We start from the raw sequence: 23,942 nt of genomic DNA on the forward strand, positions 1-23,942 counted from the left end.
AGTGCTGAGTCCGAGGGTTTGGGACTGAGATAAGGTGGGGGGAGGGGAAATGAGGAAGCTGGAGAAATCTGCATTCATCCCTTGTGGTTGGAGGGTTCCTAGACAGAAGATGAAGCGTTCTTCCTCCAGGCGTCGTGTTGCCATGGTCTGGCAATGGAGGAGGTCATGGACCTGCATGTCCTTGGTGGAGTGGGAGGGGGAGTTAAAGTGTTCAGCCACGGGGCGGTTGGGTTGATTGGTGCGGGTGTCCCAGAGGTGTTCTCTGAAACGTTCCGCAAGTAGGCGGCCTGTCTCCCCAATGTAGAGGAGGTCACATTGGGTGCAGCGGATACAGTAAATAATATGTGTGGAGGTGCAGGTGAATTTGTGACAGATATGGAAGGATCCCTTGAGGCCTTGGAGGGAAGTGAGGGGGAGGTGTGGGTGCAAGTTTTGCATTCCTTGCGGTTGCAGGGGAAGGTGCCGGGAGTGGAGGTTGGGTTGGTGGGTCTGTGGACCTGATGAGGGAGTTGCGGAGGTGGTGGTCTTTACGGAATGCTGATAGGGGAAGGTATATTTCCCTCCCCTCCCCTATCTGCGTTCAGGAGAGACCACTCCCTCCGTGACTCCCTCATCAGGTCCACACCCCCCACCAACCCAACCTCCACTCCTGGCATCTTCTCCTGCAACCGCAAGAAATGCAAAACTTGTGACCACACCTCCCCCCTCACGTCCCTCCAAGGCCCCAAGGGATCCTTCCATATCCACCACAAATTCACCTGCACCTCCACACACATCATTTACTGCATCCGCTGCACCTCATGTGACCTCCTCTACATTGGGGAGACAGGCCGCCTACTTGCGGAACGTTTCAGAGAACACCTCTGGGACACCCACATCAACCAACCCAACCGCCCCGTGGCTGAACACTTTAACTCCCCCTCCCACTCCACCAAGGACATGCAGGTCCATGGCCTCCTCCATCGCCAGACCATGGCAACACGACACCTAGAGGAAGAGCGCTTCATCTTCCGCCTAGGAACCCTACAAATACAAGGGATGAATGCAGATTTCTCCAGTTTCCTCATTTCCCCTCCCCCCACCTTATCTCAGTCCCAACCTTCGGACTCAGCACCGCCTTCTTGACCTGCAATCTTCTTCCTGACCTCTCCGCCCCCACCCCCTCTCGGGCCTATCACCCTCACCTTAACCTCCTTCCACCTATCGCATTCCCAATGCCCCTCCCCCAAGTCCGTCTTCCCTACCTTTTATCTTAGCCTACTTGGCATACCTTCCTCATTCCTGAAGAAGGGCTTACGCCCGAAACATCGATTCTCCTGCTCCTTTGATGCTGCCTGATCTGCTGCGCTTTTCCAGCAACACATGTTTTAGCTCTGATCTCCAGCATCTGCAGTCCTCACTTTCTCCTGACTGTACCTGATCCTACCACTGTTTTCTAATTGCTCTGTTATAAAATCTTTGATAATAGACTCCAATATCCTCCCCACTACCAACATCAGAATCAGTGATCTATAATTTCTTATTTTCTCACTACTTCTTTTTTAAATATGTAGGAATTGATCCAGAGTCTAAAACACCATGGAAAGTGATAACCAATCCTATTTCTAAAGCCACTTCCTTAAACCATCTGGGATTTAGATTATCAGGCCTGTAATTTAAAAAAAAATCTGTGTTGAACCAATTATGTTAAACTAGCGTCGGTAATCTCAATGAGTTATTTTGTTTTATGTTCACCATGAGTTGGGAAAGCCAATGAAATCTTCCATCAGCTGACAAGTTGGTCAACAATGGTTTGTTTCTGAATTTCTTGTTCTTTTGAAATTAGTTTAACACTTCTGCTAACTTAAGGATGTTGAGGTCAAGATACGTGCAGCTTGAAAAATGAGAAGTCTTGTTGTGAACTGTGTGTAAGCTTTAATCTCATTTATGCTGTTTGCAGTGCAGTATTATTTGTAAAAGACATTTGCTCTTGAAAGTTATTCTACCTGTGTCATGTTGTTTCATCCCTGTAGGCTGTGACTTGTGTTTCTTAGAGTCATAAAGTAATATAACACAGAAACAGACCGCTTGGTCCCAACCAATCCATGCCAAACATAATCCCAAGTTAAAGTAGTCCCACCTGGCTGCCCTGGCCCATATCCCTCCAAACCATTCCTATTCATGTATCTATTCAAACGTCTTTTAAATGTTGTAATTGTACCATACCCACCAGTTAGGGTGGCACGATGGCTCTGTGGTTACCACTGCTGCCTCACAGCGCCAGGGACCCGGGTTCAATTTCCGCCTAGGGCAACTGTCTGTGTGGAGTTTGCACATTCTCCCCGTGTCTACGTGGATTTCCTCCGGTTGCCAAAAATGTGCAGGTTAGGTGAATTGGCCATGCTAAATTGTGCACAGCGTTCAGGGAGGTTAGGTGCTTTAGTCTGGAGAAAAGTAAGGGGAATGGGTTTGGTGGGATACTCCTCAGAGGATCGGTGTGGACCTTTTGACCATATGGTCTGTTTCCACACTAGGCTTTCTATGATTCTATGACTTCCTGAAAAAGTTAATTCTAGACATGAACCACCCTCTGTGTAAAAGATTTGCCTCTCGTGTCTTTCTTTAGTTTCTCTCCTCTCACCTTAAAAGTATGCTTTCACATCTTGAAATCCCCCATCCTCGGAAAAGTCAACTACCCTTAACTCTATCTATATCTCTCATTATTTTATAAACTTCTATCAGGTATTTGAAAACTGATTGGACAGTAACACTTGCATCTTTATCAAACTTCAAATTAATGGGATGTCCATTGACACACATTAATTCCATTAAATTCAAATCAGTTGAATCACCAGTTCCCCCTTGGAATGTTTTATAATTGAGGTATATTGTTGAATCTTTCCTCAAGGAGGAGAAACTTCTGCGGTTCTATTGTAGAAATCTCTTTGTGTGAAGAAGCATTTGTTTTTTTTTGGCACTCGGGCACTATGTTCTATTTCTACACATCTTGAATTGACCTATGGTTTCACAAGTGGAGGATTCATTTGCCAAGGTGGGCACTGCTTGCGCTTGTGAGGCATGTTTCTTCCATTATGCTGGCACTGACTCTGGCTAAATGCGAATTGTTGCAAGCTTTTTATAGGGGTCTTTGTGTGACCCAGCAAGATTTGTTGTGGTATCTCACTAAACATGCCTCATTAATTCCTGACTCTGTACCTATGGTATCCCACACATCCGATACTGTCGCCTTCTTAGCACACACCGTTCCACACCTAGCACATAACTCCCAAAAGATTGACATCCCTTGCAGCCATACCTTCTTTAAAAGGTTGCTGTGCACCTAGGCAAGCACAAGCATTGCCCCCGGACACAGCAACACAGAACGATATTGCTCGCAGCGCTTAGCCAGATTGGCTGACACTCGCACATGCAACCCATTCCCCCACTTGGCTGCTGTTTAGCTACCATGCCATATATTTTATCTGTCTGTAGCAACATCCAGTCTAAACACCTTTTCTACATCACCAGGTCTCTGTCTCCAGATTCCACAGGAGACCTGTATCTTGCCACTGTCCAGTCAGGGAATCAGTTGAATCACCAATTTCCCCTTGAAATGTTTTATAATTGAGGTACATTGAAACAATCAGGCAAGTCCAAACATGAACTTTTACTTGTAGCCACCCAGAGGGAATACAAACAACAGGCTGCAGTTCACCCCCGAAGTGCAATCCTTAGGCGCCACAGTGGCTTAGTGGTCAGCACTGCTGCCTCACAGCACCAGGCTCCCAGGTTCAGTTCCAGCCTCGGGCGATTGTCTGTGTGGAGTTTGCACGTTCTCCCCATTTCTGTGTAGGTTTCCTCCGGCTGCTCCGGTTTCCTCCCATAGTCCGAAGATGTGCAGGTCATGTGAATTGGCATTGCTAAATTGCCCGTAGTGTTAGGTGCATTTGTCAGAGGGAAATAGGTCTGGGTGGGTTACTCTTTGGAGGGTTGTTGTGAACTTGTTGGGGTGAAAGGCCTGTTTCCACACTGTAGGGAATCTAATCTAATCTAATCTAATCAAATGCCAGCATCATGACCAATGTCTAATCTATGGTCTTCTTCAACCAGCTCCTATCTACTGGAAGCTGGTTTCAATCAGTTCACTCACTCCTCTTCCCAGTCTGTCAACTGTATAAAACTCACCATTTTCCAATACCTTTCAGTTCTGAAGAAGAGTCATACTGGATTCAAAAAATGAACCCTGTTCCTCTGTCCGTTGATGCTGCCAGACTTGCTGAGTTTGCCAGCATTCTCTGTGTCTGTGTCAATCAGATCCTGTCTGGCTTCTAGTGCCCACTACAGTTCAGTTCTGTCACAGTGAGAGCTTCCTCCTCCCAACAGCCTGCATCCTCCTCAGAAGACTACTCTCATTCTCCCAGTTCCTCAGCATTCAGCACATTGTCTTGTTGCCATCTGCAATTATACAGAGCACAGGATGCCAGGATAAACAGCATACTCTGTCTGGACTATTCTACCGTACTAATCATTGCCCACTCACATGGACAGATCCCCTGATTGTGAACAATCCAAGTGGATGACTAATCATTGCTAGGACTGGACTGTGTCTGGACTGGGCCCATGACTGATGAAACCAAGATCCCCGATCAACTGAGGCCCTGTCTCTTGGCTGGACTGAGAACTACCCCCCACCCACAAGGTTTTTCCTATGATTTGCACATGCATATTTGCATCTAAGCTGTGCAACCATGCACAGTGAACAGCATACAGAAGCATTTGCTGCCAGTTCCAGAGACTGCTCCTGTGCATGGACCTCAAAGGATCACACAGCGACGGGAGACATTAGTGGGAACGTAGCACATCAAGATTTCATGCCATCTAGCTTGTTTAGCAAGTTTGGTGAGAAAGGAAACTGGATATTACTGAGGTGAGTAACCGAGTTAACAAGGTGTTGAACAAGCTATAATCCCCCTTAACTGAAAACTTGCTACTGCCCAGTGAGAAACTCACCTGGTGAAAAAACTCTTTGGGATACCACCGACTTCAAGATTTCTCATTGGATAGCTAATGTTGCCCTGACCTCTGTAAGATTCAGCCTTTAATATCTGCTGTTTTACTTACTCTTTGTGATGGTCTGTCAATTTTGTTGGTACAATGTTCGTACCTTCTTAACTTGCTAAATCCTATTGGCTTTCTGCAGTAAGGTTGTCCTTCTCCTGTCACAATGTAACTGTGTAACTTCTTGGTTTCTGCTTCCAGCACAATGTGAACAGCTTTCTCCAAAGTCAAATCTTATTTGAACTGTAATAAATCTGCCAAGTATCCACGATTTTGACAGCAATCTTTTTTCTTTGGAATTCAAAGTTCTATAGTTGGAGTTTTCCATATTTTATTTTTCATATATATGAACAGGCTTCCCCACACTCCAACAGCCCTTGACAATACATGTACACAGATTCTATTCTTGTGCTTTTTCAGTGATGATGTTAAAGCAAATCCTGATCATCGTTGACTCCCTGAATACTGGAAATTGTCTTTCAATCTCCATTTCACAAAATCTCTTCATAATCATGAGGAATGCTGTTGAATTTCCTTTTACATTCCTCGACTACAATGTAAATAGTCTTAAGGTATTCCAAAATCTTTGGAATGATCGCAAATTCCCCGTCTTTGGCAACATCCTGCTGTACAGTCCTTGGGTTTTAACTGTAACAATGGGCCTCATACTGCATTCCTTGGTCTATCCAGGTTACAAGCTTATCCTTACGTTTCCTCTTATATAAGATTAATATACAGTGAATAAAGTTTAACAGTCTGCAACTCTGATAAATCAAACAGCATGCAAGTGTTAAATTTATCCATTTGATCCAATTTATCCACAGTTTAAAGATTAACATTAACCCATCAGACCTCCTCTCTAAACTATACAGTAAGTTCCCAATTCTGTGCTAAGTTAGATTGATTGGACAGATTTGATAGTACTGCAGTAGGGTTCGTGAGGTGAAAGCTGGTTTGAGTTATTGGAGGACGTCGGGGTGGGGTTGAGGGGAGCGTGTGGATCTGACTGTAAGCATGCCTTCAGTTGTCAGGTAAAGGGAGGATTTTTCCTAACTGTCTACTTTTATCATCAAGGCTGATGTATAAGTTGAGAGGGATCTGAGGTGTTGGAGTATGATTAATGACCATTAGATGCACATCCCTGTACAGACTCAAATAACTACAGCAATCTTTCCTCTACCAAACTGTTGAGGAAATTGTCTGGGCAAGAGAACTGGAGACAAATAATGGAGAGGATGTACCGATGGAGGGAGAAGTTCATATTTTGATTTGCAACAAGATCTGATGTAAACTAAATCATTTCTTTACATTCCCATTCGAGGCAAAAAACAATTAGACTGTCCAAGTTTGGAGAAGGTAACACTTGTAGTATTTGAATTTACAAAGAAAGTCTGTTTAGTAATCAACTGGATAATTTGTCAGTGTAATGAGATCCTAATTAGCCAATTTGTTTATATGTTCTCTCTTCTTTTACATGTGCTCAACATTTCATTCAAATAGTGAGAGTTGCACTTATTGAACAATTTGAACTTGTAAAATTATGATTAATGATACATAATTAATTGTGCATCATACTAATTTTTCAGACAGCAGGCATGCATTTAACTGCAGGATGCATCTATTTTCCAATTAATATGATTTTAATTTTCACATACAAGTTAGGTCCAAGAGTATACATGCATTAAGTGTTTCCTGCTGCAACTGTATGCCCCGTGTACACACTGAATACTCGGTCTTTCATGCATACCTGTATCAAACTGTATGGGCGGCAAGGTGGCTCAGTGGTTAACACTGCTGTCTCACAGCGCCAGGGACCTGGGTTCGATTCCTGCCTTTGTCTGTTGGAGTTTGCACATTCTCCCGAAGTCTGTGTAGGGTTTCCTTGGGGTGCTCCAGTTTCCTCCCTTCATCCAAAGATGTGCAGGTTAGGTGAATTGGCCATGCTAGATTGCCCATTGTGTTAGGTGCATTAGTCAGGGGTAAATATAGAGTAGAGGAATAGGTCTGCGTGGGTTACTCTTTGGAGGGTCAGTGTGGACTTCTGCCTGTTTCCATACTGTAGTCTAAAAACTCAAATACTGTAGATTCCTTTAGGAAATATATTAAACACATTTTATAAATATATAAACAGCTTGTTTAATCTATTTTGCTCATTACAAAAAATTCTAATCTCTATTATTGTATACCTTTATGGGTAAAGGCTCTTCTGTTGATGTTATTTTAAGTCAAACAAACCACATGGAACCAAGATACCCCTCTGGTCCCTACTACGTTCACTAGTTATAGCTGAGGCAATGTTGGAATTGCTTTAAAGTGGTTTCCATTCTCTTGTGCTTGAAAGATAACCAGACGAGTGAATCAGTCAAAGTGCTTGCAATTTATTAGTCAGTGATGGTTGCCAGAAATTGATTCCATTGATGATTGACTGTGGTTCCCTACACAGTTGAAATGTCTGTTGTGATTCAATATCTGAGTTCATACATAAAATTAAGAACACAGGTGAAGTATCAGAGGTCTGCAATAGCAGCCTCAGTCTTGAGGAGATGACCAAGAAAAAATAATGATAATTAAATGCTAGCATTTTATTTAGGTGTACTTAGATATTCCACTGTTGGCTCTTCATGGGTTTTAGTCCCAGGCTTGGACCCCATTGTGAGCTGGGTCAGCTAGCATTGTTAGTGTAGTTCACCTTTACATCCCTGAGCTAGATATTGTAGATTATCTGTGTGTGAAATAAACTCTGCATGAAATGTCAACATGTCAGTGGACAGAATGACTTTCTGGATGAGGACCATATGATCTTAATATGCAAAGAGCCGACAAGTGAACGTGTGTGTGTGTGTGTTTTTTTTTGAGGGGCTAAAGAGTCTGCTTCTGCTGCTTGTTTATATGTTTCATGATTGTCTCATCACTGTCCTTTACTCAAACAGTGGCAAAAAGTTAATGTCATTTGACTAGTAATTCAGAGACCCAGGCTAATGCTGTTAAGACTTGGGTTTGAATCACCACGACAGGCACATGTGGAATTTAAAAATCAATTAATCAACCTAGAGTTGTTGACCATGAAACCACTATTGATTGTCATAAACAACCATCTGTTTCACTAATGGCCTTCAGAGAAGGAAATTGGCTGTCCATCCCTGTTCTGGCCTACATGTTAGATCCATTGCTCTCTGAAATGATTTGGCAAACATTTCAGTCAAGCGCAACAGGAAATGATACAAATACTGGTCTTGCCAGTGATATCCACACCCTATGAAAGTCTTGAAAAAATGCACACTGCAGCTACAATGTGAAGGATGAAGTGAGTGATCAAGTTTCTGATACATACTGTGTCAGGAGGTTTTAGCAAAAATAAACCCATCTGAAAGTTTGATTGGTAAAGACATTGTTTGATATGGTTTTAAGCCGTAAGGAGAAGATGTTTACAAGTTCCTGTCCCAAAATTGTCAGAGACCTGGGAGCAGTTCTCTTACCTCCCTTTGTGTCAGGCAGAGAGGTTTGACTTGGTGAAGAGTGGGGAAAATTAATCTTATAAAAGGGTCTGTGGGAATGGGAATATTATGGGGGCGATCATGAAACTGTGGGAATATCATGATTTATAATTTATCTACATAGTTAGCGCACATTTATCTGCATGGATAACTGAAGTTATTTTTGCAAAAGCCCTGCAAATTGTGGTCCATTCTCAAGAAATTGCTCCTTTTCTATATTTCAGTTACTATATTGGCCGTCAGACAACCGTCGTAATTGCTGAGCCCGAAATGCTGAAACAGATTCTGGTAAAGGACTTCAGCAACTTTGTCAACAGAATGGTATGTGGTCTTAATCCATCCACATTGTAAACTTACAAGTTGTGTGTGTGTAGTATTGTTCAGAATTTAAAACCTGCTTTGAAAGGGAGATTGGTATTCATTCCTGTACGTGCATTGGGCTGGTAATATCAGAAATCACTCTCTGGGGCACGTTTGATAAGTTGGAATATAGCATCACCACTGAGCAGCTTGTCGCTGTGTTCATGGTGCAGGCTGACTGCAGTTCTTGTTTAATTAGCTGAGTAAGTGTAGCTGAAGAGCTGTTTACTTGATAGCCTAGAGGATGCAGATCTAACTGAAATTAAACGACTTCCTTCACAGCTTGTAAGGCATTCGTGGATGTTCCCAAATGTATTTACCACAGCGTCTTTGTCTCTTTGTATCAATCTGCAGAATGAAATTTAGAAAAGGGTGCAAATGGTCTTTGCTCATAGCACAAAACAGGATGCAGGTATTTTAACACCATCTTTGGTTTCTTTCCCAATCTTTTCCATAGATTTCCAATTGCAGATGTTTTCACCATTTTTTACTGTGGCCAATGAGGAGTGTCACCGCTAAATTTCTAAAGACGAACTTTCAAAGGAAGAAAATTAAGTTTGATTAAAATGATTATGTACCACAGGAATTTTATTGTTACATAAGGATGCAAGGCTCTGAAAGGATTGTTTCTGAGGAGTGCCTGAATCCTACCCAATGTGATTTCATGCAGACCATCATAGTGAGTGGGCATTGCAAGGCATGATTACTATAAGGGAAATCAAAGGCCACAAAAGCAATTTAAACTGAGTCACAGACTTAGGATATTTTAAAGTCAGATAATGAAGCAAATGAGAAACCTAAGCAGACAAGTCCTAATGGCAAATTAGGAGACTCCTGAAAAGGTGGGAGATTCACTGTTTAGCACTGCAGGAAAGGTGAGAAGAATTAATTAAGCTGCAGACAGTTGAACTCATCTAAGAAAAAAACTGTGTAGCAACACGAATTAATAGTAGCGCCACAGACAGCATGAATCACCTGGGGAAAACCATTAAAAGAATGGGGTTAATCTTATGGAGCTGTGAAGGACGGTAGCGGTTAAGTGAATAGGAATTAGCTTTAAGAATTGCAGGCAGCAGGAGTCAGGTATTACAATCATTAAGGAAAAGGGACAAATTTGTCACAGCCAAAATTAGCAGAATTCAGATTAAAAGGTGGGGATTGTCCACAATACACATAAAAGGGAGGATCCACCTGTTTTATTCTCAGATGGCATGAGTCCTTAGAAGAGCAGTCTGGACCTTGGCATGACTAATCCAGTGATATTATGTCACCATCACCCTAGATTCCTATCTTTGATGCAGATAAATCAACTGTGCAAGAAATAAGGATGAAGACAAAGAAACAGCTCTTCCTGCTTTGGATCTTTGTGCAAACTCAAAGTCCAGATGAGAAATTAGTCATTTTGCTTATCTCTCTGGAACCCCTAATACTACTTGCCTTCAATGCAATATTCATGTTGCTTGTGTACTTTTGCATTTATAGTCCAAAAGTTACATTTTTCTGAACCTTCACCTTGATTAAGAATGTCCTGTGAGTTTCTTGTTGTCTCCAAAATACTTCTAACTCCAGGACATCTGGCAATCTGATGCACGGCAATACTTCACCAGCTTAACTCCTCACCATGATTTTTCCATGCAGCGACAGCTTTCAATACATCATGTTCCTGAGATATAGACACAGGAGCGGTTCCAATCTGCTTTGCCATTCAATATGATCGTGGCTAATCATCCAATTCAGAACCTTGTTTCTACTTTCTCTCCACATCCTTATAGCCCTGAGAACTTATTTTAACTCTATCTTGAAGACAGCTAATGTTTTGGCCTCAACCACTTTCCATGACAGTTTACCATTCTCTGAGTGAAGAAATTCCTCCTCATCTCAATCCTAAATGGCTGATCCAGTATCCTTAGACTGTGACCTCTTGTTTTGGATTCCCCAGCCATAGAGATCATCCTTCATGCATTTGCCCTGCCTAGTCCTGTTAGAATTTTATAAATTTCTGTGAGATCCCTTTCAATCTCCTAACTGTTCCAGCCTCTATTCATCTGTCAGCGTGGTGCTGGAAAAGCACAGCAAGTCAGGCATATGTCTGCGGAGCAGAAGAATCGACGTTTCGGGCATAAGCCCTTCATTGGGATTCCTGATTAATCCAGCCCATTCCTGATGAAGGGCTTATGCCCGAAATGTCGATTCCCCTGCTTCTTGGATGCTGCCTGACCTGCTGTGCTTTTCTAGCACCACACTCTCGTATCTGATCCCCAGCATCTGCAGTCCTCACTTTCTCCTTCTATTCAATCTTGCCATCTCAGAAATTAGTCTGGTAAACCTTCCTTACACTTCTGTAGCTAGAATAACCTCTCTCAAATAAGGAGACCAAAACTGCAGACAAAACCAAGCTGATATACAATTGCAGCAAGATATCCCTGCTCCTGTACTCAAATCCTCTCACTATGAAGGTGACATACCCTTTTCCTTTTTCACTCCCTGCTGCACCTGCATACTTACAAAAAGCCAATGACAGTAATGTGACCATGAGACTCTTAGATTATCATTAAAAAAATCCAACTTGTTTGTTGGTTTTGTTTTTAGGGAAAGGAGTGTTTTTACTTGGTTTCATTTTTATGTGATTCTAACCCCACACCAGAGCGAGTGACCCCTAACCTTTTTCTGATGTAGATGAGTGAGAACTGCAGTGGGATCAGTACACGACTCAGCATTTCAAGAAGGATCAGTTATGCTTTCTCAGGTTGTTTTGGGTTGTTGACACACCTATGGCTGAAGAACACGTAAAATATGTAGAATAATTTTAAAATCCCATCCTGTTAGAATTGCTGTGTGGTAAAATTTAACCTAACCTCTTTGGCAGCTTCATTTGAACATTGATAGAATAGGGTCTGATGTTTCTTCAGGCTTTCAAGGTAGGATGGATTTTGAAACATAGAAGAAACTGATCTGAAAGTCATCTGCCTTCAAAATGGAATGTATTAGGGCACTATTATTGAACATCCAATAACTTATTAACCAATATTCTCAACACTCTAAACCATCAACTTCTGAATTTTAAGTAAACACAGTCTGCAATATCGCAATTATGTACTGTCACACACTCTCTCTTGTGTGCATTGCACCTTGGATTAAATAAAGATGTATGCAGCTAGCATTGGTTTCAAGTGCTGTCAAAATATTCATTTCAGGTGAAGCAGGAATATTGAAGTGAGTCAGTGGGCAGTACCCTCACTCTTGCAATCTGGTTTTGAGTACAAATGTGCACGTCCAATAACAGGTGAATCAGGATAACACTCAGGTGTAAGGTCCATCCTAATTAAGCAACCAGTCAACACTGATTTCTTGGGACTGGGCAACTGACAACTATGGAATTAAACCCTATCAGGAGCCCACAATTTCAAGAGAGATGCTGCTGCTCTTAAAAATAGTCTCAATAATCCTTAGATGCTTAGTTGACAATAAATTATTCTTCTGTTTTTCAGAAACTGTCTTTTGCCAACAAGCCGCTGAGTGACAGTCTTTTGTTCCTACAAGATGGAGATTGGAAAAATGTCCGCAGTGTATTGACACCAACTTTCAGCAGTGCGAAGATGAGAGAGGTAAGACCCAGTCAATGCTTTAGATATGGCAGTATTTCCATTAATGCATTTATTTTTAGAAATCCATCATTAATTCATCCCACTTCAGTTTTTTTTTCCAGTTTTTGTTTTTTGGTCTGAAGTTGTGTATTCATTTAGGTGACATTAATGTGAGAAATTAGAATTTTTCCCTTTTCAGAGAGTATAATAGCACTGTGACATTGCAGTCTAACGGCACGGACTAATAGAATGTAGAACATTACAGGACAGGAATCTGCCCTTCGTCCCACATGTTGTGCTAAACATGATGCTAAATTAAACTAATCTCTTCTGCCCGCCCTTGGTCCATGACCTTCCATTCTTGCATATTCATGTGCTTCTCTAAAGGTCCCTTAAACGCCCCTAACGTATCTACCTTCTCCACCACCCCTGGCAACACATTCCAGACTCCTACCACTCTCTGTGCAAAAAACCTGCCCCTCACATCTCCTTTGAACTTTTCCCCTATCAGCTTAAATGCATGTCCCCTAGTATTGGACATTTCAACTCTGGGGTAAAAAAAATTCTAACCATCAACCCTATCTATGCCTCTCATTATTTTACAGATTTTTATCAAGCCTCCCCTCAGTCTCCGCCACTCCAAAGAAAATTCCAGCCTTGGGCAGACTGTGTGGAGTTTGCACATCCACCCCTTGTCTGCATGGGGTTCCTCCAGGTGCTCCGGTTTCCTCCCACAGTCTAAATATGTGCAGGTCAGGTGAATTGGCCATGCTAAATTGCCCATAGTGTTAGGTGCATTAGTCAGAGGAAACGGGTCTGGGTGATTTGCTCTTCAGAGGGTTGGTGTTTATTTGTTGGGCCAAATGGCCTGTTTCCACATGGTAGGGAATCTAATCTAAAAGAAACCCACGTTTTTCTGGCCTTTCCTTATAGTTCATACCCTCTAATCCAGGCAGTATCCTTGTAAACACTTTTGCACCCTCTCCAAAGCCTCCACATTCGTCTTGTAATGTGGTGTCCAAAATTGAACGGAATACTCTAAATGCGACTGAACCAAAGTCTTACAAAGTTCCGACATGATATCCTGATTCTTGTTCTCAATTCCCCGTCCAATAAGGCAAACATGCCATTTGCCTTCTTTACCACCCTATCTACTTGCATGATCACTTTTAGGGAGCTATGGACTTGAATTGCAAGATCCCTGTGTATATTAATGCTGTTCAGGGTCCTGCCATTAACTGTATAACCTTTACTTAACATTTGATATGCCAAACTACAGCACCTCATACTTACTTGGATTAAACTCCATCTGCCATATCTTTGTCTGTATCTGCAACTGATCTATATCCTGCTGTATCCTTTCACAACTTTCTACACTATCCAAAACTCCACCGATCTTTGGATCATCTGCAAACATACTGATCCACCTGTCTACATTTTCATCCAAGACATTTGTATATATCAGTAGTTTTATATATATATAGTAAAGAGAATCTTGCTGAATCCTGTCTTGGTAGTTTGAAAATTTTAATTCACTTAAAAAAATCTGGAAATAGAAAGCTGTTGTTAGTAAATGTCACCATCAAGCTATTGGATTATTAACATTAACAGTAAAGTTTATTAACATTGTCTCAACCACATACCAGGTGTGACACCTCATTGGTTGTAAACTAAGAATTTATATAAGTACAAATGTAGTTTCCTTTTACTTTGCAAGTGTTTCAATTTAACAGTTCAGTTTTATGGCTTAATAAAATAAAAAGTATTCATTTATAGCGCAACTATTGCTGAAAGTTATTTAAATAAAATGTGTTAAATTTATTGGCTAAAATGTGGATGTGAAAAGGAAGCAAGAATAAAAGTTACGTGTCAATATGAAATGAGATCAGTTGCTGGCCTGGCTTGCTTGGTGAAATATACGGGATTGTAACTTGAAGTCACAATCAGTAGCTCTGATTGTTTCTGTACTTGAGTGGTTGGAGTTTGCATTTCTACAGACGGTCTGCACTTACAAGATGACCTAAGATAACGAGAAAGCTCCTTTGTTTCACATTTATAACATTATGGGTTGTGGCTTATGGTAACTCCTGGTTCAGTACAACAGTCTTCTTGCTGAACATTTAGTCTCGCTCTCTTACCCTGTTGATAAGCAGTTGTTGTTTTGAGGTATTCAGATGGTCCTCCTCTAAATATGTTTTTAGCTAGGTTGTACTGCAATCAAACAAAACATCAAAGAATGTTAAACTTGCTGAATTATTATTTCACAAAACATAGTAAATTATGCTGGAATTCCTTGTGATGTCCTTCCTGCCTCTTGACCACTATCAGAAGCTTTGAATCTTCACACCTTAAAGAGACATTCCTGGAATCTTTGACTTATTTATTAATATTTTACAATTGACTCGTAAGATTGCTTCGACTAAATGTCTGCAGTATCCACAAGCAAATTCATGTGGCTTTTGGGAGACATGTTATTAGATCCTTAAAATTCCATTAAAAACCGAGAAAATTTCTTGACAAAATATATGATAGAACATCCTTTAAGGAAGGAAACTTATTGATTTTATCCAAATCGGCTTTTACGTGTCTTGAACCTGACAGAAACATGGTTAAATCTTAATACCCATAGTAAGCCGCTTAGTTACATAGGGGATATATAATAATTGATAGTCTTGTCAGAAATATTCAGATCTTAACAATGAATTAAGGAAATCAATGTCTGCATCAAGTGCTTCTAGATCTGATAGATGACAGTTAGTTTGCAGGGCAAAGGTTCATATAAAACCCAACAATCTTGGTCTCAGAAGTATGTCCTTTTTTCAGTTTGGAGAGAGATTGCTATTTATGACACTGAACACTCTGCTGTCTTCCTAAACAATCTTAAAAGTACAGTGAAACATCACATTATTAGATTACATATAAATTATGCCAACATTGTTTCAAGACTCCATACAAAATTGTGATTGATGCTGTACAGGCATCCTTTTTGGATACAAGATATCACAAACTCCTTTGAGTTGAATAGACAGTTACTTGAATAGTGTGACAAGGTAGTGCTAGTAACTGCGTTAGTTTGCAAGCTCTAAAATAAACCTGAGCCCAAAAGCAAGAATTAGCCATATCCAACTTTAAAGCAGCTAATCACATGGTGTTTAGGTGGTTCTCCACGACGTGGCTGAGCACCCTACATTTATCACAATCAAACACAACTGCTGTAAAAACCAAGGTCAGTTATTCTGAAATTTCTTGTGATTCCTCTCCTGTCTCTTGAACAGTACAAAAATGTTCAATCTTTATACATTGTGGCTTTGTTCACATTAAATTGGACTTTACCGTGCCAAGAGTGAAGATGCTAAAGATGTAAGTGGTAAAGCCACAACTCTTTCTATTGAAAGTATTTATGAAGCAATTTGTAACAATAGTAGTGAAAGAATTATTTGTTAGTTCATATGAATACATAAGTAATTATCATGCCCTACCTTAGATGCATATTATTCTTCTCAGGTATATATATCTATAAGTAGCATGAAGGAAGCACATCTTTCCTTCTGTATAGCACATAAACTATTAAAACAAATTCAGTGGATAATCTGAATTTACAGCAAAGAAAGTGCTTTTGTATATTAACAAAAAACATGCAAACAATACTGACCAGGCTGTGCACTTAGGAACAAATTTAAACATAGGATATTTGCTTAGAACTTGTCTCCGACTAAAGAAACATATGTCCTCCAAAATAATTTTGCTGTTTTGTTTTTACTGTTTTATTTTCAGGCTGTTTTTAAGTTCAGGATAAAGAGCTGGATTTTACAGACACTGTAATCCTTACAATGTAAGCAGTAGGGAGGAGTCACTCACCACTTCCATTCTTGTATGAATCATAGTGGTATGGGTAAGATAGTTATTAAAGCTCATTGCCACTTAAGGAGTAAACCACCGTCAATATCAGAAAATCTCAGCTTCTACTCCAATCTGGGCCTAGTTAGTTGGTACCAACAGGACACTATAATGGCTTGAAATGTGACTCCTCCTGCTTGTGACCCATTGATTCTTGATGCATGGGTATGGTTGAAGAGTGAGGACAGATAATCCTGATGTTCTCCATTATTAATTAGACCATCAAATTGGGGATGGAGTTGAAGAATTAAAACTTTGATGGATACTGGCGGGTTTTTAACACTAGGAAAACCATACCCCGGCACAAGAGTTGATTATCTGGATTTTTTGATTGATGTTACTTTCCACACTACCATTGACCAGTTTATTTTAAAGTTGGAAGAAAAGGGAAGTCTTAGATTTCTTTTGTGCATTTTAGGATTGCAGGACTTTTAAGGCACTCTGCATGGAATTGATTATTTTTGATGTGTTGTCTCTATTGCAAATAAGGAAAAATGGCTCCCTATTTTCACACAGCAAGGTGTCAAAAACAACAATGAGATGACGGCAGAGTAATCTGATTTCTGTCATTCAAGAAATTAATTTTCTCCAAGCTGTGGGAGAATTTCCCTGCACTTGCTTTAGATTGTGCATCACTCCCTTTGCACTCTGAAACAAAAGCAGAAATTGTTGACGAAACTCAGCAGATCCAGCAGCATCTGTGGAAAGAAAGCTGAGTATGGTGTTCTGCATCAGAACTGATAGCAACTAGGAAAAGATGGGGTTGGGGGGTAGGGGGAAAGGGAGATGGGAATGAAAAGGTGAAGTTGGATTCTAGAGTGAGAGATATATGAAAGATGTAGAAAAATGAGGATATACTCTGTACTGGACTAGCTTATCAATAGAACTCTGAAGAGTTAAGAGAACCTCAGTCAGAAAACCCAGATTTCAAAATTCTGAAGAGAAAAGGACAATAGTGGGGGAGTGAAGTTACCTGGATTTCTCAAAAACATGCACTTTTTCAAAATGGTATTTAACATACTCACTCTGTCATTTATAGTAACAGCATATTTTACACTTGCTGTTCAGCCGTTTGCCTTCCATCATAGCTTTTCACAGCATGACTGCAGTTACTTTATTATTCACTGAACTCGCCTGGCTGTATTTCACTGAGCCTAGAGTAATTTTTTTTAAACTGTCATTTGATAAATGTCTTCTTTTGCACAACTGCAGTGAAGGTTACCAATTTCATTTACATGGCTTGGCAGCAGTGATAGGACAATGAAGCTATCACCTTTTTTGTCATATTGTGGGGAAAAGAAATTCCATGTTAAAATCTGCCTGCCATTTAACGCTTGCCATCTATTAAAGAGATGAAGGACACAGGAGTCATTACGAGAAGCAACATTTCTCACTCCTGTGTCAGAGGGGATTAACATTTTTATATAGATGCCGTTCATATTAAAATCCTTTGGAAGGAAAATATAGAGAGACTTGTCACATTATCCACGCAGACTGTGCTTATGTCAGGGTTTCAGCATCGAGGCAGCCAGCAGTCTCCTGGCAACCAAGTGGAACTAGCTGGTCAGTTATTCATTTGCAGCCTGCCATTCCCAGACTGCATATAGAAAAATGTTGTGTGCAAGCCAGCTTGTGAGTCTGGGAAAGAAATTGTTGTAGATTTTCACAAGTGTTCAGGATAATTCAAATAAATAAAAGGTGTTTATTACATGGGAATGCGATGCTGGCAATAACTCCAACTGCTGGCCTTACTTGCTATGAAAGTAGTCATTTGCCTTCCACACAATGACAGGTAAATAATGTATCATAAACTGACATAATGGGCCAGAGCTAAGCAAAATGAGATCCTGCCATTTTTCATTGTTTCAGAGCAACACAAGGTTGGAGGTGTTTGAGAAACTGCCCTTAAGCTGGCTAATTTCTGAATCCCTCTGCTGTTGACCCATGTATGGTATATTCAAATTATTAGTTTCCTACATTCATTTATACATTTGTACAATTTTGATTTGAATATATGGTGGAGGAAGTGTATTGGTTTTCCACATTGTCCTTAAGCTTACTGTTTTATATCATGCTTCTAAGTAAGTGGTGGTCTGTTGAATATGTATGTTTGGTTCCCTCTGTCCTTTGCAACATAATTCCCGAACCACCTTTGGACTATTGCCAATAATGTCTTTGCCACCAGAATATAAACAGAAATACCTACGGCAAGTTTTCTTGCTCACCTTTCCTCTCTTTGAGATCAAAGTAAGATGTCAACAGTAGAAAAAGATTGACTGTGTGAACAAGAGCAGGTAGTATTTAAAGGGTTGTGCATACTATTTCTGTCTTGATCAAAACCATGAAGAAGCAATAATTTCATCTTATTGCTGTTTGTGAAATATTACTAATGTTGCATTTCCCAGCTATCAATGGACACAATTCTCCAAAATTGTCTTTATGTTGGATCGTTAATTTAACACCGTGCTGCAAAGTACTTCATAAAGGTGACCAGATAGCAAGCATTATTAGGGCAAGAGCCAGAGGTGGTGGCCAAAGTCATGGTGAATTGAAGAGTTTTTGAAAAGATGTTTGACAGAATGGTAGGAGATGTAAAGTGGAGAGGTTGGGAGAGTGGGGAGGGCTGGTGAGGGATAGAATGAGCTCTCCAGTGGATGAGAATAATAGGGCTGAAGGTTTCATAGTAGAAGGGGAATACAAAGGATATCAAAGAGCATGAGGGATCAAGGAGGTTATGGAGCTGGGAGAGGAGAGGTAAAGGTGTCAAATTAAGAAATTATTCATGACCTCAAGAAGTTTGAAGTCAATTCATTGGTGGATGTGGAATCTGTGAAGGATAGTAGTAACAGTCTGTAAGACTATATGGGCTAGAATATGGAACAGGAAAATGTAAAGAAGTTCATCTTTGAAGGGCATAGCCTAGGAAGTGAGCAAGGAGAGCCAAAACTTGGAACTGTGAAGGGACATGCATTTGGAAACAAATATAGAATTCTGGTCTCCTTCCTATCGGAAAGACATTGTGAAACTTGAAAGGGTTCAGAAAAGATTTACAAGGATGTTGCCAGGGTTGGAGGGTTTGAGTTATGTGGAGAGGCTGAATAGGCTAGGGCTGTTTTCCCTGGAGCATTGAAGGATGAGGTGTGACCTTGTAGAGGTTTATAAAATCATAAGGGACATGGACAGGGTGAATAGACAGGATCTTTTCCCTGGGGTGAGGGAGTCCAAAACTAGAGGGCATAAGTTTAAGGTGAGAGGGGAAAAATTAAAAAGAATCTAAGGGGTAATTATTTCACACAGAGGATGGTGCATGTATGGAATGAACTGCTGAAGGAAGTGGTGGTGGCTGGTAACATTACAACATTTAAAAGGCATTTGGAAGGGTATCTGAATAGGAAGGGTTGAGAGGGATTTGGGCCAAATGCTGGCAAACGGGACTAAATTTATTTTGGATACCTAGTCAGCATGGACAAGTTGGACCCAAGGGTCTGTTGCTGTGCTGTGCATCTCTGTGACTATGACTCTAAAAGGTAGATGTAAGTCCAGAGATGGAGGTATGTTATCTTGATAGTGGTTGAAGATAAGGTTTGGAACGTAGTTTAGAATTGAACAAACTCTGAGAACTGTGCATTATCAGACACAGTCTGACTGGACTATCAGAAAAAGAATGTGATTGAGACATGACAATGGTCTGGAGTTCATTTTTAGTGAGAACGTTAGCATTTGAGAAGAACACTTCAGTACAATTAAATAAATAAATCACCACCGTGTTGCTTCAACAGATAACTTAAGTGTGTTCATGTAGTGTTAATTGAATGAAATATATTAAATAATTTATGAAGTTGATGTTCCAGTGTGTCTGGAAGTACACAGATCTGGTAATGTTAATGTGCTATTTGGGTATAATGATTAACTCTAGTATCATTCATAGATTGTTGTACATCTTGAAAGCAGAGTTTAAATCCACAAACAAGTTCACATTGCCTAAGATAATTTCAGTGGTTAATACAGGAGGTCTGAGCAAATGAGAGCATGTTATGAAACTGATCCCTGTATACTAACTCTCATAGAGTGATAGAGATGTACAGCATGGAAACAGACCCTTCGGTCCAACCTGTCCATGCCCACCAGATATCCCCACTCAATCTAGTCTCACCTGCCATATCCCTCCAAACCCTTCCTATTCAAATACCCATCCAAATGCCTCTGAAATGGTGCAATTGTACCAGCCTCCACCACTTCCTCTGGCAGCTCATTCTGTACACGTACCACCCTCTGTGTGAAAACGTTGCCCCGTAGGTCTCATTTATATCTTTCCCCTCTCACCCTAAACCTATGCCCTCTAGTTCTGGACTCCCCCACCCCAGGGAAGAGACTTTGCCTATTTACCCTATGCTCCTCATAATTTTGTAAACTTCTACAAGGTCACCCCTCAGCCTCCAACGCTCCAGGGAAAACAGACCCAGCCTGCACAGCCTCTCCCTGTAGCTCAAATCCTCCAACCTTGGCAACATCCTTGTAAATATTTTCTGAACTCTCAAGTTTCACAACATCTTTCCGATAGAATTGCACACAATATTCCAACAGTGGCCTAACTGATGTCCTGTACAGCTGCAATATGACCTCCCAACTCCTGTACTCAATACTCTGACCAATAAAGGAAAGCATACCAAATGCCTTCTTCACTATTCTATCTACCTGCGACTCCACTTTCAAGAAGCTATGAACCTGCACTCCAAGGTCTCTTTGTTCAGCAACACTCCCGAGGGCCTTACCATTAAGTGTATAAGTCCTGCTAAGATTTACTTTTCCAAAATGCAGTACCTCACATTTATCTGAATTAAACTCCATCTGCCACTTCTCAGCCCATTGGCCCATCTGGTCAAGATCCTATTGTAATCTGAGGTAATCTTATTTGCTGTCCACTACACCTCCAATTTTGGTGTCATCTGCAAACTTACTAACTGTACCTCTTATGCTCGCATCCAAATCATTTATGTAATTGACAAAAGTAGAGTACCCAGCACCAATCCTTGTGGCACTCCACTGGTCACTGGCCTCCAGTCTAAAAAAACCAACCCTCCACCACCACCCTCTGTTATCTACGTTTGAGCCAGTTCTATATCCAAATAGCTAGTTCTCCCTGTATTCCGTGAGATCTGTGGGTGGCACGGTGGCACAGTGGTTAGCACTGCTGCCTCACAGCGCCTGAGACCCGGGTTCAATTCCCGACTCAGGCGACTAACTGTGTGGAGTTTGCACGTTCTCCCCGTGTCTGCTTGGGTTTCCTCCGGGTGCTCCGGTTTCCTCCCACACTCCAAAGATGTGCAGGTTAGGTGAATTGGCCATGCTAAATTGCCTGTAGTGTTAGGTAAAGGGGTAAATGTAGGGAAATGGGTGGGTTGCGCTTCGGCGGGTCGGTGTGGACTTGTTGGGCCGAAGGGCCTGTTTCCACACTGTAAGTAATCTAATCTAATCTAACCTTGCTAATCAGTCTCCCATGGGGAACGTTGTTGAACGCCTTACTGAAATCCATATAGATCCATATCTACCACTGCGCCCTCATCAATCCTCTTTGTTACTTCCTCAAAAAACTCAAGTTTGTGAGACATGATTTCCCATGCACAAAGCCATGTTGACTATCCCTAATCAGTCCTTGCCTTTCCAAATACATGTACATTCTGTCCCTCAGGATTCCCTCCAACAACGTGCCCACCACCGACATCAGGTTCACTGATCTGTAGTTCCCTGGCTTGTCCTTACCACCCTTCTTAAACAGTGGCATCACATTAGCCAACCTCCAGTCTTCCAGCACCTCACCTGTGACTATTGATGATACAAATATCTCAGCAAGAGGCCCAGCAATCATTACTCTAGCTTTCCTCAGAATTCTAGGGTACACCTGATCAGGTCCTGGGGATTTATCCACCTTTAACAGTTTCAAGACATCCAGCAGTTGCCCCTCTATAAAATGGACATTTTACAAGATGTCACCATCTATTTCCCTACAGTCTATATCTTCCATATCCGTTTCCTCAGTAAATACTGATGCAAAATACTCATTTAGTATCTCCCCTATTTTCTGCCGCTCCACACAAAGGCCACCTTGCTGATCTTTGAGGGGCCTATTGTCTTCCTAGTTACCCTTTTGTCCTTAATGTATTTGCAAAAACTCTTTGGATTCTCCTTAATCCTATTTGCCCAAGCTATCTCATGTCCCCTTTTTGCTCTCCTGATTTCCCTCTTAAGTGTAAACTCTCATAACTTCTTGTCACCCTCTCCTCACTGGTCCATGTTGGCTGTTAGTCCAGCAATGCTACAATTTGAAAACTCTCATCTACCTTTTTAAAATCCCTTCATGGCCTTGCCTTTCCCTGATACTATAATTTCCTACAGTCCTTTTGAATGTTTGCACTCAAGTTCTTGTCAGAATCGTGTCAGCCACAGGGAAGCAATTTTGAATATGAGAGTGAAGGAAGTTTTTAAGACAGAGATAGGTAGGTGCTTAATTAGGAAGGGGATCAAGGGTTATGGGAGAAGGCAAGAGAATGGGGTTGAGAAGCATGTCAACCATAATTGAATGGTGGAGCATGTTCATTGACTGAATGACTTAATTATGTTCCATCTCTTATGTTCTTATTACCCCCTTCTAAATCTGGCCTCTTGTCCGGTCCCAATTATAATTGCATGACTGTCCATGGCTATGCCTTCCTTTGGCTCAACCTAAGTTCTGTAATTCCCTCTCTCCACCTATTCATTGTTCAACCTTCCCTTCGTCCTTCGGAGTCACAATCATAGGATATGGTGTAGGCCATTTAGGATAGAGACGAGGAAATACTTCTTCACTCAGAGGCTGGTTAAGTTGTGGAATTCACTATTACAGAGGTTGTAGAGGCTGGTTCACTGAGCATATTCAAGAAACAGCTCCATAAATGTTTAGGTAGTAAAGGCATTAAGGGATGTGCAGAGCAGGTCAGAATATATTGTTGAGATAGAGGATCAACCATGATCATATTAAATGATGGAACAGGCTTGACACCTAATCCTGCTCCTAGATTCGACAACTTCTAAGACACCCTTAAAATGTCCCTCTTTGTCCTAGCTTTTGCACATCCACCATTGTATTTCCTTATATGGTTCAATGGCACACTTTGTTTTGAATATTCCACCATGTTATATCCCTTAATAAGTCCTTGTGAGTGATGAGAACCACTGGGATTAAAGTGAAGAAATGTCAAGGGATTACTTGGTTTTCATTGAATATTTGTAAATATGATAAATGCAGCAACTGAAGTGCTCAAGACTTATTTATGAAAGACAAGTTGACTCTCCACCTCTAATAGATCATTTCCAGGTAGCTGTTATTGGTGTCAGGTCATCCCTAGCCTTACTGATGGAATTACATAGAATCATAGAATCCTTATCCTGTGAAAACAGGCCATTTGGCCCAACAAGTCCACGCCAACCCTCTGAAGAGTAACCCACTCAGACCCACTGCCTTACTTTACCTTATTAATCTACATTTCCCCAAACTGCTGCGCCTAGCCTACACATCCCTGAACACTACAGGCAA

At 41.1% G+C, this 23,942-nt stretch overlaps 1 protein-coding gene across 2 annotated transcripts in view; it reads left to right on the forward strand.

The window, feature by feature from the left end:
- Window positions 1-23,942, forward strand: part of tbxas1 (thromboxane A synthase 1 (platelet)) — a 241,244-nt gene that overhangs the window by 106,369 nt on the left and 110,933 nt on the right. For both annotated transcript variants that reach the window (XM_060840011.1, XM_060840012.1), the window contains 2 exons: window positions 8,756-8,852; window positions 12,380-12,496. In XM_060840011.1, the coding sequence (XP_060695994.1) occupies window positions 8,756-8,852; window positions 12,380-12,496 (214 nt within the window). The remainder of the gene's footprint in view (window positions 1-8,755; window positions 8,853-12,379; window positions 12,497-23,942) is intronic.

The sequence above is a fragment of the Hemiscyllium ocellatum genome, chromosome 19 (genome assembly GCF_020745735.1).
Source record: "Hemiscyllium ocellatum isolate sHemOce1 chromosome 19, sHemOce1.pat.X.cur, whole genome shotgun sequence".
Lineage (NCBI taxonomy): Eukaryota > Metazoa > Chordata > Chondrichthyes > Orectolobiformes > Hemiscylliidae > Hemiscyllium > Hemiscyllium ocellatum.